We start from the raw sequence: 17,870 nt of genomic DNA, 5'->3' as shown, positions 1-17,870 counted from the left end.
ACAGAAAGTCAGTTTTTTTAAAACTTATTTTTTTTTAGCTACAAGTCCTCAACACTCTTTGTGTGTTTATTATTTTTTTTTCTGAAAAGTGGGAGTGCTTAACTTTTCCCCTTGAAATTGGCTTCAGCAGAAAAGCTATCCTTAAAATCCCCAGAAAGCTAAAGCAGTTCACATTGGTTTTTTTTTCTCGAATACTTTCTGCCCATTTTTAAATTAACAAACAAAAAAATCTTTTCTGGAACAAAAAAAAGAAAATATATATATTTATATATATATATATATAAAACAATGATTCTGAAAACAGAACAAAGTGTGAGCGATTGACCTGAGAATAAAAAGACATTACATTTCTTTTTTCTTTTAGCAAGCCATTGGTATCTGAATGCTAAGATAGCAAGAAATTTAAAACTGTAACAAGGTGGACTGCTTTCCCATACAGTGCATGCCGGACTCTGCTGTGCTATCAATTGGGGAGTTATTGAAAAGGGGCAATATACAAGGGGGTGTAAGCTCCAAAGACAATGAGGAGGCCCTATGGACTTCTGTCTCCCAGACCAATAGTACCTTCAAAAGGACAAATGTAACAGAGTTGGTTTTTTATAGTAAAAGAAAAAAAAAGGTAAGAATGTAAAATCACCGGCATAGATAGTTATATGGGAAAACAACCCACGCTTTTTCTTTTTTTTTTCTTTTTTTTTCTTTTTTTTTTTTTGGTTAGAAGCTTTGGAATTGCAGTTAGTCTATTTTTGAAATTGGTTTGTTATTAATTTTTTTTATTTAAATTCATTTGTGTGTGTTTGTGTGTTTTAAATTGTTCATCTTCAAAGCTTACAATCTGAAGGGGTCCATTCCTACACTAGCTAGACCAGGGTCCTGGGGGGGGCAGCTGGGGGCCGGGGGCCCCTCGGCCGGGCTGGCTGGCCCCTCGGACTTTTGGCTAAGATCCGTGTCAGACTCCTCCGAATAGTCGTCTGTTGGCATCGAGGGCTGAACCCCTGAGGTGCTGCATGAACTTGAGGTAACCGTTGAAGATGAGGAGAGAGGAGGAAAAGAAGCAGGCTTCCCAACCGAAGCCCGAGGGACCCCTGGAGGCCAAGACTTTCTGGAGGAGGCATGGGGGGAAGCGGAGGAGGAGGAGGAGGAGGAAGAGGAAGAGGAGGAGGAGGGGGGCGGGGGGCTGTCGTTTGAGTGAGCGGCAGACTGCGAGGTAGATGCGGTGCCAGGACCGGGGAAGCAGGCAGAGTGAGGTAATAAACTAGGGTGCTCTTTGGCGTTTCTTGCTGCTCTCGTGATTGTTCTGTGTTTGTGCAAGGTCGACTCGAGATGTTGACTCAGCGCCTCGTCCCCGCAGAGGGTGCTCTCGCAGGCCAGGCAGTGGTAGGGGCCCCCGCCGCCCCCGCCCCCGCCGCCGGCCCCCCCGCCGGTCCCCCCGCCGCCGCCGCCCGTGGGCACGTGGAGCACCATCTCCCGCAGGCTCGCCGCCGACTGGCCCAAGAAGCAGAGGGACTTCAGGTGGCTCGTGGCCGCCTCCTCGTCGCCGAAGCCCGCCTGGCACTTGCGGCAGACCAGCTTGTACTGCACCTTTGGAACAATGAAGGGGTCGGAGAGGGAGTCCACACTTTTGCTTTCTGCTTCTGGCTCTTCTGGGGGTTTCGGCAGGAGGGGGGACACCTCGCGGGGTGCACTTTTCTGCTCTTCTTGTTTGGGGGATTCTTTGGCAGGGTCTTTGTCGGGGGAAGCAGCCCCCGGGGGGACTGGGGTTTGGCTTGCTTTGGGCGGCTGCTGCTGGGGCTGCTGCTGCTGAGGCTGGGGCGCTTGCTGCTGCTGCTGCTGCTGCTGCTGCTGTACCTTCTGCGGTTGGTGCTGCTGCTGCTGCTGTGGCGGCTGCTGCTGCTGCAGCTGTCTTTGCTGCTGCTGCTGCTGTAGCGCCTCCTGCAGGCTCTGCTGGTATTGCTGATACTGCTGCAGCAAGGAGCCAGGGGACAGCCCCATCAAGGCCTGCGACAGCGCAGGGCTGTAGGGGAACAGGCCCTCCATGCCGTACATGGGCTGCAGGTAGCCGCTCTGCAGGGCGCCCGGGATCTGGGGGGCATAGTAAGGAGAGAAGCCGGGGACGAAGTAAGGAAGGAACTGGCTGGTGAGCAGAGCGGTGGGGTCCGAGGTCAAGGCTGCCTGCAGGGCCTGCAGCTGCGTCGGGTCCACCGCGTACTCCATGGCGGGTAATGGGGCAGAGAGGGTGGCTGCAGGGGCCTCTCCTTTGTCTTTCTTGGGGCCCACCAGTGTCTCCCCTTTCCCTTTATGTGCCTTTTCTTTTTCTTTCATTTTCTCTACTTCCTTGTCCTTTCGCTGCTGCTGCTGCTGCAGAGGCTGCTGCGGCTGCACGGGTGTTGGTGGCGGCTGCTGCTGCTGCTGCACCGGTGTTGGTGGCGGAGGCTGCTGCTGCTGCTGCACCGGGGGCGGCTGCTGCTGCTGCTGGGGCTGGGGGGGTTGTTGCGGGGTCATCGCCATAGTGGCTTGTGCTGGGGTCGGGGAGCTCAGCGAGGCTGACGACTGTTTATTTGGTAATCCAGATGTCGGAAGGCCAGGTGAAGGGACCGTGGTGCCAGGCAGACCCATCAGGTTCGGTTTGGGAGAAGTTAAAGCTAAAAGAAATGGAGACAAAATGAGGCCATCAGCCGGGTTGGACATGACTGGATGAGGGAGATGGGGCAGGGCTTCAACATCAGGCTGTGGCCTCTGCCAGCTGGTACAAGCTTCAGGGTTCTAGCCCCACTGCACACCCACTATGAACGCTAATCAAAATATTATAAAAGAACTTGGTGGAATCCCTTTGCGTCTCAACATTTAGTCCTGAGGACCTCAAGTTGATTATCAACCCAGGCACCATACACCTCCTTTTCTTCCTCAGCCTTTTGCTCAAGAACTCTCTGGGTGCCCTTATCAAAGAAGGTGCTGTGCTCTATGAGCAAAATAGAACTGAAGGAGCTCAAAAGAAACTCAAGATGCACAAATTTAGAGAATCTACCCCAAATGTTCACATGGTCTATTTGTGCTCAACCTATGTTAGAGCACTCCAAGCTTGTGTTGGTCCTGTCAGTCACAGTATGACATAATATAACTTGACTCTAATATAGCGATGTCATTTTGGTCCTCTTAGAGAACACAGCAATCAACTACATATTCAGTATTTTGGGTCCTCCTGGCTCAGAGTGAATGCAAATAGTAATTGTTTCTCTCTGGCCAGCAGCCCTTCGGGTCTTCCCCTCCCATTTTTTTTTTCCCATTTTTGATTAAAGGGGCCATCCTTTGACTCACTTCTTAAAGAGGCCTATTCACTGCATGGGCCTTACCTCACTCAAGGTGAGAACCTGAAAAGACCTTGGCCTAAAAGGGCCAGGGTCTCCCAATGCATCCTGGGCCATCTCTAGTCGTCCTGATAAATATCTGGTCACTGGCCCCAGATGGCTCTGGAGGAGAAAGTGAGGCTGGTGACCCTGCACAGCCCTCCCTCACTTAAATCAAAGTCAACTGCAAGTCATGTCATCATCTCCCTGATATCATGGTCCTTTTCAAGAAGGAAGGCCAAACACAACAACAGCCCAGTGCGTGAGGCCCATTAGGTTCTAGAGGTCTCACTGTAACTTGTCTGGCTAGCCCACTTGAATCAAAGAAGGTCTGTGAATTGTGTCAAGACATTAGGGCAATACTAATTCAGCCCCAGTATGCCATAGCCAAGCTCATAAGCTGGTGAAAATAGAAGAGGAGAGGAGGCCGGGAACTTGTCTGATCATCAAGGCCACACAGCTTTTTAGTGAGTGTGGTAGGCTCTATGTGGGTCCTCAGCCTTGATCCCTCATACTGCTGCTGGAATTGGGAGTGAGGGAAAGGACTGGAGACTGGAAGCAGTCCAGGAAAAAACAGATCCTGCCCCTGACCCATCTAAACTACTTAAATAGCTCATTGGAGAATTTGGTCAATCAAGACAAAGGACCAGTCCGAATTTCCAGACTCAAGTGCTTATGACTCCAACCCCAGCTTCCAGTTGGGTGTTTGGCAATAGAGTTGGGATGAACATTTGAGATGCCCTCCTTCTGTTGACAGCTTTTTGATGCCACCACTAGAAGACACAATATGATAGACATGATCAATTTAAAAGACAAAGCCTTTCCCTGAAGAGCAGAACTCTCCACGTGGTAACCCTAAAGGCCACATGAGGCCTATGAGGGGTTCTAGGGTGACTTGCTCCAAGGCTTACCCTTAAGGGCCTATCCTGATCACACCTGGCCCAGACTCCTGTTCCTTTGCCAGGGGACTAAAACAATTCCACTGGACAAGTTTCCTTCTGTATCTCAGCCCCAAGAGTACCCCCCACCCCTCCATGCACACTTCGGTTTTGTCATCTGACCATTGCTGCTTCACTCTGGTCAGTGCTGAGTCACAGAACTAGCACCATACCCCCACGTAGGACAGAGCTGGGGATCAGAAAGGGAAAGAAAAGGATGGCAAAGGTGGGAGAGAAGCAGAGACGTCATGGAGAAGAAGACCCATATAGGGGAATGTGCCTGGTCTTTTGGCATGCTTGCCTCTACCTGGTACAACCTGCTCCATTAAAGAATCTGGCCAGGACTGCACTGCTCTAGAGCTGGGCCTCTTAACCTTTCTTGTGTCCTGGACCCCTCTTTGCAGGCAGCCTGGTCAATGAAGCCGGTGGATTCCTTCTCAGAATCATGTATTTCAATTCATAGAATAAAGATACCTAGGATTATGAAGGAAACTGATTTTATGGAACCACAGCAAAATAATTAGAAAAACAGGCTCATAGACCCCAGATTAAGACCCCGTGTTTTATGGGATGTAGGAAGAGAGGAATGAACTCTTTTCCCAAAATATCCAGTAAGCTCTCATAAATACACAACATGCTCACTCTCTCCATTAAGTCCCTTATATTCCAATGAAGTCGGGACAGGAACCCACAGGATAGTGGACCCTGATAAGGAAAAACTACCTTTTGAAGGGAATTCTCTGTGTCTAGGCCTGCGATCGAAAGAGAAATCAGCTTACTGGCCACTTTAATGCAAAGTATACTGAACTGTCATGACTCACTCAAAATACTCAAAATGAAATAGATGAAAATAAAAAGGTAGCTTCTTCAAGCGTCACCTTGGAGGAAAACAACTCATGTTTTGGTAGACAAAGGGGAAACATCTCTGGACTTACATTTTCACTCTAATTGAGGGGGCCAGGCATAATTCAGGCAAGTCGCTCTATGAACTAAAAAGTCATTTTAGTAATTCCAGTCCACTCTGAATCCCAAGACAGGGCAAATCTAAGTTAAAAATGCCCACTTGTTAACATGCCATCTAAGCACACACATGGTTTTATTTCCTATAGGGCAGTAGGTTCTCCCACTCATCCTTCCAAGGCTTGGCATAAGTTAGGCAGATTTCCAGAGGCTTATTACCCTTACCTCCCTTGTCATTCATTTGTTTGCCTTAAGCCCTTTAAGACAAAATCTGAAGGAGACCTCCAGTGACTTCCCACTGTCCAAAGCCAGCATTCATTGTGAAAGGTCCAGAGCAAGCCTACAGTAAGTGGGCATCCTTTGAGCCAAGACTCAGGGAAGAAGAGCTTCTAGATTTCTCTGAAAACCTATAAGGCACTGAGTTAATAGATAACTAGGAGTGGGCCTTAGATATCACATAATCCAACTCCAGCACTTCACAGCTGAAGACCCTGAGTTCTATGGAAGTAAAGCAACAAGTTCATGTAATGAATTAATGGCAGAACTGGGTACTGGGGGAGTGCATTTTTCTAGTAAACTATGCCAAACGCTTGCTAGACACATGGCTAGAATCTGGCCTTGTTGCTAGGGACAGATTCCACAAATGCCTTCTGCCACTACTGTCTCCTTCACCTGTCTCAAGGTGGCCCTTCCCCTTGCCAGGGCAAACCCTTCCACGAGCATGAGTCATCACTTTCTACTCTGTATTCCCCAATAGACTGCCCCATCTATCATCCTGAGCTTCTCACTTAAATCTTATTCCCTCCCTGTCTACTGGCTGCTTCCCTATTGTCTAAAAGCACGTGTACATCTCATCTATTCTCAAAAACCTTCACTTGCTCGATTTCTCCCCACCAGCTATTGTTCTGCACTTCTCCCTTCTGTGGCTAAACTCTTTGGGAAGGCCCTCTACAATAGGTCCCTGTATTTCTTTCCCTCTCGTTTGTTTCCTAACACTCCACACTTTGGTTTCCAACCTTCTTCAATAGAAACTGCACTGCATCTAAAGGCTTTTTTCTCAGACCTCATCCTTCACAACCTCTCTGTAGCCTTTGACACAGCCATTCACCCTCTTCTTCTTCTTTCAATTTCTCTGTTATACATGTCGAGAGTACCATCATCATAGAGAGGAGGTGGAGCCAAGATGGCAGGGTGAAGGCAGAGACTCGCCCGAGATCTCCCCTAAACCCCTCCAAATACCTTCAGATAATGACGCCAGACAAATTCTAGAGTGACAGAACCCACAAAAAGATGGAGTGAAACAGTTCTCCAGCCCAAGACAACTCAGAAGGTCAGCAGGAAAGGTCTGCTGCACCAGGGTGAGAGAGAAGCACAGTCCAGAACAGGCCCCAGCAAAGCAGGAGCAGCCCTGAGGGAGACGGAATCACTGGTAGCAATGGTGGTTTCCAGACCTCTCACAGCCCACATATGGGTAAGGGGATCAGACAATGGGTCAGAAGGAGATGTACAGGGGTCCCTTTGCTGGTACCTGGGGCAGGACTCTGTTGCATTGCCTATACCTGGATCTGGGTCGCAGTCCTGGGTCTTAGTCCCAATGAGAGGAGGAACACTACTAACACAGCAGAATTTGCAGCCCCAGGGGAGCAGTGAACCTAGTCGCAGTTCCAGGGCTGACACTTGTGGGTCCCCAGAATTACCTCTGAAAACAGTTGCACAAAAAACCTAAAGCTTGGGAAGCAGAGCCTCACTTTAGCATAGAGTTAAAAGTCAAGAAATAGGTTGGGAAATGAGAAACACAGAAAAAAAATTCTGACCACAGAAAGTTACCATGATGACAAGGAAGATCAAAACGTACACTCAGAAGAGGACAACAAAGTCAAAATTCCTGCATCCAAAGCCCCAAAGAAAAATGTGAATTGGTCTCAGGCCATGGAAGAGTTCAAAAAGGATTTTGAAAATCAAGTAAGAGAGGCAGAGGAAAAATTGAGAAGAGAAATGAGAGTAATGCAAGAAAATCATGAAAAAAGAGTCAACAGCTTGGTAGAGGAGGCACAACAATTCTGAAGAAAATAATACCATCAAAACCAGAATGGGCCAAATGATAAAAGAGGCACAAAAATCCAATGAAGAGAAGAATGCCAGGTAAAGCAGAGCTGGCCAAATGGAAAAAAGACATACAAAAAAAAATCACTGAAGAGAATTCCTTAAAAATTAGAATTGGGCAAGTGGAAGCTAATGACTTTATGGGACACCAAGAAACAATTGAACAAAGTCAAATGAATGAAAAAATAGAAGAAAATGTGAAATATTGGAAAAACAACTGACCTGGAAAATAGATCCAGGAGAGATAAATTAAGAATTACCGGACTACCTGAAAGTCATGATAAAAAAAAAAAGAGGCATCATCTTTCAAGAAATTATCAAAGAAAACTGCCCTGATATTCTAGAACCAAAGGGTAAAATAGAAATTGAAAGAATCCACCAATCACCTCCTGAATTCCCAGGAATACTATAGCTAAATTCCAGACCTCCCAGATCAAGGAGAAAATACTGCAAGTGACCAGAAGGAAACAATTCAAATATCATAGAGTCATAGTCAGAACAGCATAAAGTTTAACAGCTTCTTCATTAAAGGATTGGAATATGATATTGTGGAGGGCAAAAGAGCTAGGATTACAACCAAAATCACCTACCCAGCAAAATTGAGTATAATCCTTTGGGGAAGAAAATGGATATTCAATGAAATAGAGGACTTTCAAGCATTCCTGATGAAAAGACCAGAGCGGAATAGAAAATCTGACTTGCAAATATATAAGATGCAAATACAGCATTAAAAAGGTAACCAGGAAAGAGAAATCATAAGGGATTCGATAAGGTTAAACTGTTTATATTCCTACATGGGAAAATGATATTTATAACTCCTAAAAACTTTCTCATTATTAGGGCAGTTAGAAGGAGTATACACAGATAGAAAGCAGAGGTGTTTGTTGAATATGATGGTATGATTATTTAAAAAAGAAACCAAAATTAAAGGGTGACAAGAGAAGCGGAAAGGGAGAGGCAGAATGAGATAAATTATCTGACATAAAAGAGGCCTGAATGAGATTTTACACTGAGGGGAAATGGGAGAAGCAGGGAGGGGACCACATGGACCTTACTTTCCTTGGAATTGGCTCAAAGAGGGAATAATACACACACTCAGTTGGTTGTAGAAATCTCTCTTACCATACAGGAAAGTAGGAAGGGAAGAGGATAAGAGAACAGGGGGTGGGGTGGGGAGCTGATAGAAGGGAGGCAGTTTGGGGGAGGTAAAAGTCAGAAGCAAAATACTTTTGAGAATGGACAAGGCAAAAGGAGAGAGAGCAGGATAAACAGGAGGAAAACGGGATGGAGGGAAATACATAGTTGGTAATCCTTGCTGTGAAAAAAATTTTTGCAGTGAGTTTTTCTGATAAAGACTTCATTTTTCAAAGATATAGAAAAGTGAGTCAAATTAATAGAAATAAGAGCCATTCCTCAATTGATATATGGTCAAATGATATGAACAGGCAGTTTTCAGACGAAGTAATTGAAGCTATCTATAATCATATGAAAAAAATGCTCTAAATCACTATTGATGAGAGAAATGCAAATTAAAACAAGCCTGAGCTACTACCTCACAGCTGTCAGATTGGCTAATAAGACAGAAAAGGAAAATGACAAATGTTGGAGAGGATGTGGGAAAATTGAAACACTAATATAGTACTGGTGAAGTTGTATACTGATTCAACCAGTCTGGGAGAGCAATTTGGAACTATACCCAACAGGCCATAAAACCAATCATACCCTTTGACCAAGAAATGCCACTACTAGGTCTGTATCCCAAAGAGACAAGAAACAAAAAGGAAAAGGACCTATGTGTACAAAAATATTTATAGTGGCTCTTTTAGTGGTGGCAAAGCACTTGAAATTGAGGGGGATGTCCCTCGATTGGGGAATGGCTGAACAAGCTGCAGGTGATTGTGATGGAATACTACTGTGCTTTCAGGATGCTCTCAGAAAAACATGGAAAGACTTACATGAACTGATGCAAAGTGAAATGAGTAGAACCAGGAGGACATTGCACACGGTAAGAGCAACATTGTATGATGATCTATGAATAACTTAGCTGTTCTCAACAATACAATGATCCAAGACAATTCTGTAGGAGTTAAGACAGAAGTTGCTATCCATCTCCAGAGAAAGAACTGGTGGAACTTGAATGCAGGTCAAAGATACTTTTTCTTTACTTTCTTTATTTTTCTTGACTTTTTTTTTTTGATCCCTGTTTTCTTTCACAGAATGACTTAGATAGAAATATGTTTTGCCTGACTACACATGTATAATTGATGTCAAATTGCTTGCCTTCTCAATGAGGAAGAATTGGGAGCTCAAAATTTGAAACAAAAAAGAATGGTAAAATTGTTTTTACATGCAATTGGGAAAAATAAAATCTTAAATAAGATAAAAAGATAAAATCCAATCACAAAAGAAAAAACAAACAAAAGAGTAGCATCATCCTCCCAGTCACTCAGGCTCACAGGGGAGGTATCATTCTTTTGTCCTCCATATCCAATGAGATGTCAAATCCTGTCATATCTATCTTTGTAGTGTCTTTCATATGTGGCCCCTTCTCTCTGACACTGCAGTCACGCTGCTGCAAGCCCTCATTCCCAGTCTATTTTAACAGCCTGCTGATTGGTCTCTCTACCTCAAGTCTCTCCCCATTCCAGTCCATCCTGCAATCAGTTGCCAAACTGGGAGCAGGTACTATTTTTCCCACTCTTATTGTATCCCCAACACTTAGTACAGTGTTTGGCGTGTAGCAGATTCTTAAAAAAAATGTTACTAACTCGTTTACATTCTATGCGTGTAAAGCTTCCCCTGTCCCCGCCTCAAATCGTTATACTTTTTACAAACTGCGTGGTGGTTCACAAAAGAGAAAGTAGGCCTGTATGCGTGCTGTAGTGACTTTGACTAGGTTACACTAATTCTCTCGGCTTCCGTTTCCTCACCTGTAAACTGTAGAACTTGGACCAGGTGGTCTCTAAAGTCATCCTCAGCTCTAACATTTTACGACAGTGAATCATTCCCACAAGACGTCTTAGCTAGTTCTAGCCTTGTGGCATCCAATCCAGCCTAACCCAAGGAGCTGTCCTTCCCGTGCCTCACCCAAAGAGAAGAGAAAGAGAAGAAGGGGCTGGGAATGAAGCAGAGTTGAGAGACGATGAGAGCTGAACGGAGACAATGATAGAGAAACAGGACCTAGAATTGAAACGGAAACCAGCTCTGCTTTAGGAAAAAAGAAGGTGCTCTAGTCATGGCGAACAAAGGAACTCCTGATGAAATGGATATTTTGCTGATAATGTGCAAAGTGACTAGGATTGTAGAAAGTCTCACGTGTAGGCTGATCTTGTGCTGAGGACCAAGGACGATTGATCAGAATGATCCAGGAGGCCTTTTAAGGTATTTATCAGGTGGAATTGGGGTTAGGTGGTGCAGTGGATAGACCACCAAGCCTGGAGTCAGGAAGACCCGAGTTCAAATCCAGTCTCAAATACCTCCTAGACGTGTGACCCTCAGCAAGTCACTTTACTTCTGTTTGCCTCAGCTTCCACATCTGTAAAACAGATTTACCTCCCAGCGATGCTATGGGGATCAAATAAGATAATATTTGTAAAGCACAGTTTCTGGCATATAGTAAAAACTATGTAAATGTTAGTTATTATTATTGTCGTTGTGGAGGTATCCAGAGAAGTAGGTGCACTGACAGAAGAAGAAAGGACGGCTTATAAAATTCCCTGAAAAGTGGAACTGTGAGAGTTGTGATTACAAAAATGTGATTGAAAATGACAAAACTATTATTTTTAAAAATAATAATAAAAGGCAATGAATTACAGAGAAGAAGACAATTCTACATTATCTCAGGAGCATTTATAGAAGTTACTGTTGGGAAAACAAATGGATGACAAGTGGAACAGATTTTCTACCATTCTGTTTGTAATCTGCTATCAGTGACCCCTGGATCACTCCATCTGGGTGCCGTAAGAAGAAAAGTTGAAAGGATACTTTGGAAAAAATGGTAAAGCCTACATAAGTATAAGGGGAAGAAATCTACGTTCACAGTAATGATTTTCAAGGTATTCATGGATCTCGTTTCATAATGTATCAAAGAGAGGAAGAGCCTAGGAGAACCAAGGGCTCAAAGATGGTATTATTATTAAAAAGAGGCTATTAAGAAGACATTAGCAACTATTGACCTATATGTCTACTTTCTCATCTCTATAAAATCTTTATGAGAATGGTCTTCACACATATCAAGGGCGTCCTGTCTGAGCACACAGCAAGGAAAAAAGGCAGGCTTCTGCGGATGACTTTGTTTTTTTTTCTTCCAAATTTAATTTTAATATATTAAAAATAAATACCGTACAACACTTTGTCACATTCTACGTACTCTACTTTGCCAGGAAGGATGCTACGTGTCATGTGTGCAGGCAGTCACTGGCTGAGGGTATTAGAAAAGATGACGGCAAAGGTACCAAAGCCCGGGTCAAACTGTCCTAAACTTCTGAGTCCACTTAAAAGGCAAGACTGTGGTTTGTGGGTGGCCATCATTCCAAAGAAGGGGCATATGAGGAAAAAAACAGGAAGAACTAGAAGTTCACCATCTGTGTGTGTCGTGGCATCAAAGCTTCACAGCAGCCCCTTGCGTGCTATTATCTACATCTTGCATTCCCAAAGGTTGGGTGACTTGTCCACAGTCACAAGACAATCTTATTTCGGAAAGGCCAATGTTCTGGAACTTCTGACTTCCTTTACTGTGTATCTGTATCTTGAGAATGTATCTGATAGCCCAAGGCAGCCCTCTTCCTACACACTGTGGTCTTAATTGCTAGACAGTTGTTTTATATCTAACAAATCTATTTAACTAAAAAAAATGGATCAACAAGCATTTTTAAGCACCTATTATATTGCCAGACACTGAGCTGGATGCTGGGGATACAAAAATCAAAACAAAAGTATGGCTCTCTTGAAAGAGCTACATTGTTATAAGGGGAAACACCAGGAACACTTCAAGAAATATACAAAGATACAAAGTAAATACAAGAGATTGGGGGGGGGGGGGCTGGGCAGAGTCAGCAATTGCGCAGGAGGCAGTACTAGGGCTGGGCTTTGAAGGAAGTCTGGGATGCTAAGAAGTGGAGGTGAGGAGGGGAGTGCCTTCCAGACAGGGAGAGGGGGGTGACACTGTACAAAGTCTAGGACACAGAATGGTAAGCTGGAGCCAGACCACTGAAGCACTTTAAATGTCAAACAGCTGGGTGGTGCCACTATGCACAGAGCGCTGAGTCTGGAGTCAGAAAGACCTGAGTTCAAACCCTGCCCAATGCTGGGCTAGTCATTTAACCTGTCTGCTTGCTTCCTCATCTGCAAAATGGGCATCATAATGGCACTTACCTCTCAGGGTTGTTGTAAATGAAAATCAAATGAGATAATTTTTGCAAAACCCTAAAGCACTGTACGTTAGCTGTAATTACTCATCATCTTAGAGACAACAACTTCCCGAGCTGGGGAGTCACAATGTCAGACCCGCACTTGTGAAGCACCATGTTAGCAGTCGTGCAAAGGATGCATTGGAGATGGAAGAGATTTGAAGCCTGAAGACTGACAAGGAGAATATTGAAACAGTTCAGGCAAGAGGGGAGGAGGCCTGAACTGAGACATTGGTCTTCTGGAGAGTAAAGACAAGGGGGCAGGTGTTGGAGATGGTGTATAAATAGAATGGGCAACACCTGGCAATCGCTGGATACGATGAGAGAGGCCGAGTGAGCAGTCAAGAAAAAGGCTGTGAGTCTGGGTAACCAGAAGGATAGCGGCTCCCTGAATCAGAGAGGTTAGGAAGAAGGCAGGGGGCTTGGGTACCTATGGAACCGCATGACTGGAGACATCCAAACGTTAGAGATTGGGACCGAGGTGAGGACTGGCTATACACATTCAAGAGTGATCCTCATTGAGACTGAGGAAGGGGGTGGAGAAGGCTTAGGACAGAGCCCCGAGGCACACATGCACCAACAAACGATGACGGTTTTTCTGTTTTAGTTTTAAATGTCAGAGCAAGTAAATAAACATTTTTGCCATCTTAGCTCCCAATGATGCTTCAAGGGCTGGTGTAGCATTCCTTGGCCACTATATGTCATCATCATCTTTCTCTTATGAACACCTGTTGCACATACCACATGTACCAGCCTATACCACTCATCGTGTGCAGATTTTATACTATTTAGTGACATCTTTTGTCGTGTTATCCCATGGGGAGCCTCCTGCATGGGAGAGATCTTTAGATTTAAGAGAGTTGCCACTTGCTACCTGTGTGAACTAAGGCAAACTGCTTTTATTATCTAGATTGCAACTGCTTTATCTGCAAAATGAAGGGAGGTTGGGCTCTATAATCTATAAGGTCCTCTCCAATTCAAATTCTGTGGTTCGGATGGAGCCATAAAATAATTAATGATCCAGATCACAGTGAAAGCCCCTGGCATTCTGGAACCGAATGTGTGTTCTCTTACGAGTGGTTGCTCTAACTATGAGGCAATTCAGTATCATATGATGGGCTTCAATAGGTACAGTGAATATTAAGTATACTCACTTTTTTTCTATTTCCAGATTTCTTCATGAGTTTTCCCTCCTACTCCCCAACCCCCAAATTTTCTAGTTTAGTGTTATTCCAAAAGAGGGCACTTAATTATATGTGGACTGTCAAACAAATGAATACCAAGCAAAAATAAACCATAATTTTTAGCTATCTTTCATGATTACATTTCTTATTTCGTATCTCTAAAAATGGCGTATAGTTTGGAAGGCATGACAAGGTGGTAATTTTGTATTTGCTTACTGATTTGTGGTTTAATTTGTACTTTTCATATTTTCCAAGGGAACAAATGGAAATTGCTTCTTCTGAGAAGCTTTCTGGGCCCTTATAGAAATGAAGCTGCCCAAATTCACACGTTTCTCAAATTTGATCTGCTGGGGTGTACCTTTTGAAAACTTTGCTGAGCACTGGTTTTCTCAACAGGAATGTTTGGAAGTTATTGTTAAAAGTCATTTTTTTTTCTCCATGCAGGGTTGTGCCCAACTTTGCAGGATTCCTAAGTAAAAGCTATTTTTCTTTTATTTTTGGTATTCAATATTTCCTTTCCTTTATCATTGCTGACGTAAAGTACCCAAGTGTTGTAATTATGGTTCCTTGATATATGTAATCTAATTCTAATCGGTTGCTTGCAATATTTTTCTTCTATCTGGGAATGCTTAAGCAAGGCAATTACATTTCTGAGCACATTACACGTAGGGTTTCTCTCTGTAGCTCTGTACTTTTGTCCTCTGGCTCCAATATTCTTGGGCAATTTTATTTTCAATTTCTTGAAATATGGTATTTAGATTTTTTATTTCATAATGCTCTGTCATGAGCCTGAGGATTATTAAATCATCTCATTGAACATTACTTTTCCAGGCTGGTTGGTTTTGACAATAGATTACTATATGCTCTTCCAATTTTTGGTGTTTTAACTTAGTTCTGTTTCTTATGCCACTGAATTTTTTATTTCCGTTTCATCCATTTATTCCCCCTCTTCTCCCCCAAAGCACCCACTGCTTTGCTAAGGGTTTCTAGCATATGCTCTAAGACACGTAGTCTGATTTTTTTTTCAAAATTAGAGTACTAATTTTACTCCTTACCTCTTCATTTATCTCTCTTATTAAAGGTATTGAGGTGGTGCAGTGAACAGAATGTTAAGCCTGGAGTCAGCGTTCAATTCTGTCCTCAGACATTTACTAGCTAAATGATTCTGGGCAAATCAATTAACTTCTGTCTGCCTCAGCTAACTCAACTGTAAAATGGGGATAACAGCACCTATCTCTTAGGGTTGTTGTGGATCAAATGAGATAATTTTTGTAAGGTGCTTAGCACAGTGCCTGGCACAATATGTGTTTGAAAAATGCTTATTCCCCATATTAGGTATTTCAACCACACTGGTACCCCATTCTGTTATTATGCAAGGAGTTTCTCTTTGCTTGTTCTTTTCCCCCAGTTTCTCTATTTTTTTTCTCTATTGGATGAAGAAATTTCTGAACCTCCACTTTTTGAGAGATAGAGGAGTCTGCCTGGATTGATGCCAAGAGCAAGTTCCAGAAGTCTATAATAAGTGTTATTGCCAGTGAAAGCCCTGGGTGTATGTGGGTGTGTCTGTTCCAATGGCTATTAGGGTTCAGCAGTTCTCTATCTTCTCAGGTTCTATAGGTACCTCCTCAGGCAACCTGTAGTGCAGGGATCTGGGAGCAGAGTGGTGAGATGACAGCGATAGAGGATGTTGGGGGTGGCTTTTCAAGGCTTACGTGCTGTTAAACTTAACAGATTCCTGTCTCTGTAGCCTGAGTTTGAAGTAGTGGGGGCAGAAGCAGGTGCACAGTTCAGAATGAAGTGGGGAGCCAATGGTAATGAGAGAATGATTTTGGGAGTGGTAGTGGGGAAATCTGTCCTACCTGCTGTCAGTCCCAGGCTTTCTCTTGCCTCTAAAACGGTGACAACCACGTGACCATACAGAGTCTATGATATGGGTCCAGAGTGAGAGTAAGAGTAAAAAATACAGACTAAATAAAGCAGGGCGCCAGTAGTGTGGCTGTCTACCATTTTACATTCCTCCTGAGGGAATTACTTGGTAAGATCTTCTTTTTGCTCATCCTCCTCTTTTCACTGTTGTTCTTTTACTTCCTTTGGAGTATTTCTTACTTTTTTCAAGGCAGAAAAGGAAACCTGGGTTTATATGCCATTTTAAACTCAGGCACCTTGCTAGATGCAATCCAGGGATGACCTATTATTCACTGTTAACAATAAACTGGGAGGCAGAGAGAACAGAAGAGCCCATTGCTTATTGTTTTTTGGTAGCCAAAAAAACCCCCCAAAAACCAAAACCATCATTTGACTGGAAAGCCTGGCTGGCCCTAAAAGCTCTCCTTTACTAAGGGGTCTCCCATTTGTGGGTTAAGATCACCCACAATTCCACAACAGAGGCAACCACAGAGAGAACTTTAATGATCTTTGGATCATGATAGTTTATACTGGTATAGGCAGGTAGGTGGCAGCATGGATAGAAGGCTCGATCTGGAGTCAGGAAGTCTGGAGTTCAAATCCAGACTCACACGAGCTGGGTGACGCTGGGCAAGACACTTAACCTCTGCCTGCCTCAGTTTCTTCATCTGTAAAATGGGGATCCTAATAGCACCTACCGCCTAAGGTTGTCGTGAAGGTAAAACGAAATAATATTTATAAAGTGCTAGGCTATTATATAATGATGATGATGATGATGATGGTAATATAGTGCTAGCTATTATCAGGGTATATTATAAATCATATAGGTTTTGCAAAGTGCTATCTAAATTTATTTCTCTAGCTATGTATATACATGCATATATATATTTGTATACATGTATGCATATCTATATCTCTAGGCAGATCTATCTATCTAGCGATCTATCTATCAATCGATCTATCTACCTATCTATATTAGTTCATTTTATCCTCATAATAAGTTGGTGAGAGCAGGACTGTAGGTATAGTTTCCCTGTTTTACAGGTGAAGGAATTGAAACTAAGAGAGACAAAATGCTTTGCCCATGGCCGTACAGTTAGTAAATGTCAGGGATGGGATTTGAACTGGGGTCTCTCTTGACTCTAAGAACATTCCTTGCACTTCTCCTTGCTTCCTTCCCTATAATCAATATCAAACAAAGCATAAAACAGGAAAATATCTGCTTGCCAAAGGCATTTCTCAGCCTCACGAAGAACGTCATGTCCAGCGTTTATCCAGTTCGAATCTTGTTTGTATACAATTATTTACATGCCTCCCCCACCAGACTGTGAGGTTCTTGAGAAGAGGGACTGTCTTTTGTTTTTCTTTGTATTCCTTAGCACAGCGCTTGGCATTCAGTAGATACATAATAAATGTTTGTTAACTGACCAAGAGGGGTTTGTTGTGATTCCTAGGGTTTTTAAGATGATCCTGTCTATAGATGACACTCCGTCAAGTCTTGAAGTACCATAGGGTCTCCTCAAGCTACTTAAGAAATTACCCTCGCTATCCACACAGGAAAAACCAAGTGGATAAAGAATACCTGTTCCACTCATTATAATAATTAGGTGGATGGTGAACTAATGGACTTAGGCTATCAATATACATCCTTGGACAGACAGCGCACATGGACAAGGAACTGGATCCAGAATGAAAAAGGTGGAAGAGAGCAAACTGGATTACATCTGGATGACGATACCGTGCTTTCAATAGTCATCCACTGCTACCCAACAAAAAACGCCATCTTTTCAATGCCAATAAATGCAAGTTACAGAAGAGTGCAGCCATCTACTTGTAATTCCAGATCAATCAAAATTGCAGGTAACCATGTGGTAACCATGTGGGTAGGGTGCAGTATTTCACCCAAGATGACAATGACAGGAACTTGTGAATGACCTATCAAAGGCCGAGCAAGGAGCGATAAGAACGAGCGTGGCCACTGACTACGATACAAAAAGGCTTCTAGTCTGGTGGGGAGATCCTCTTGGA

At 43.6% G+C, this 17,870-nt stretch overlaps 1 protein-coding gene across 1 annotated transcript in view; it reads right to left on the bottom strand.

The window, feature by feature from the left end:
- Nucleotides 1-792: 792 nt before the first annotated feature.
- The window catches only part of ZFHX3 (zinc finger homeobox 3), a 207,055-nt gene continuing 189,977 nt past the window's right edge, over nt 793-17,870 (bottom strand). Inside the window, exon 10 of the mRNA XM_036750070.1 lies at nt 793-2,642. Within this exon, the coding sequence (XP_036605965.1) occupies nt 829-2,642 (1,814 nt within the window). The 3' untranslated portion in view covers nt 793-828. The remainder of the gene's footprint in view (nt 2,643-17,870) is intronic.

This window comes from Trichosurus vulpecula, chromosome 3 (assembly GCF_011100635.1).
Source record: "Trichosurus vulpecula isolate mTriVul1 chromosome 3, mTriVul1.pri, whole genome shotgun sequence".
In the NCBI taxonomy this organism is placed as follows: Eukaryota; Metazoa; Chordata; class Mammalia; order Diprotodontia; family Phalangeridae; genus Trichosurus; species Trichosurus vulpecula.
The sequence above is the reverse complement of the archived record's forward strand: the minus strand, read 5'-3'. Positions and strand labels throughout refer to the sequence as shown.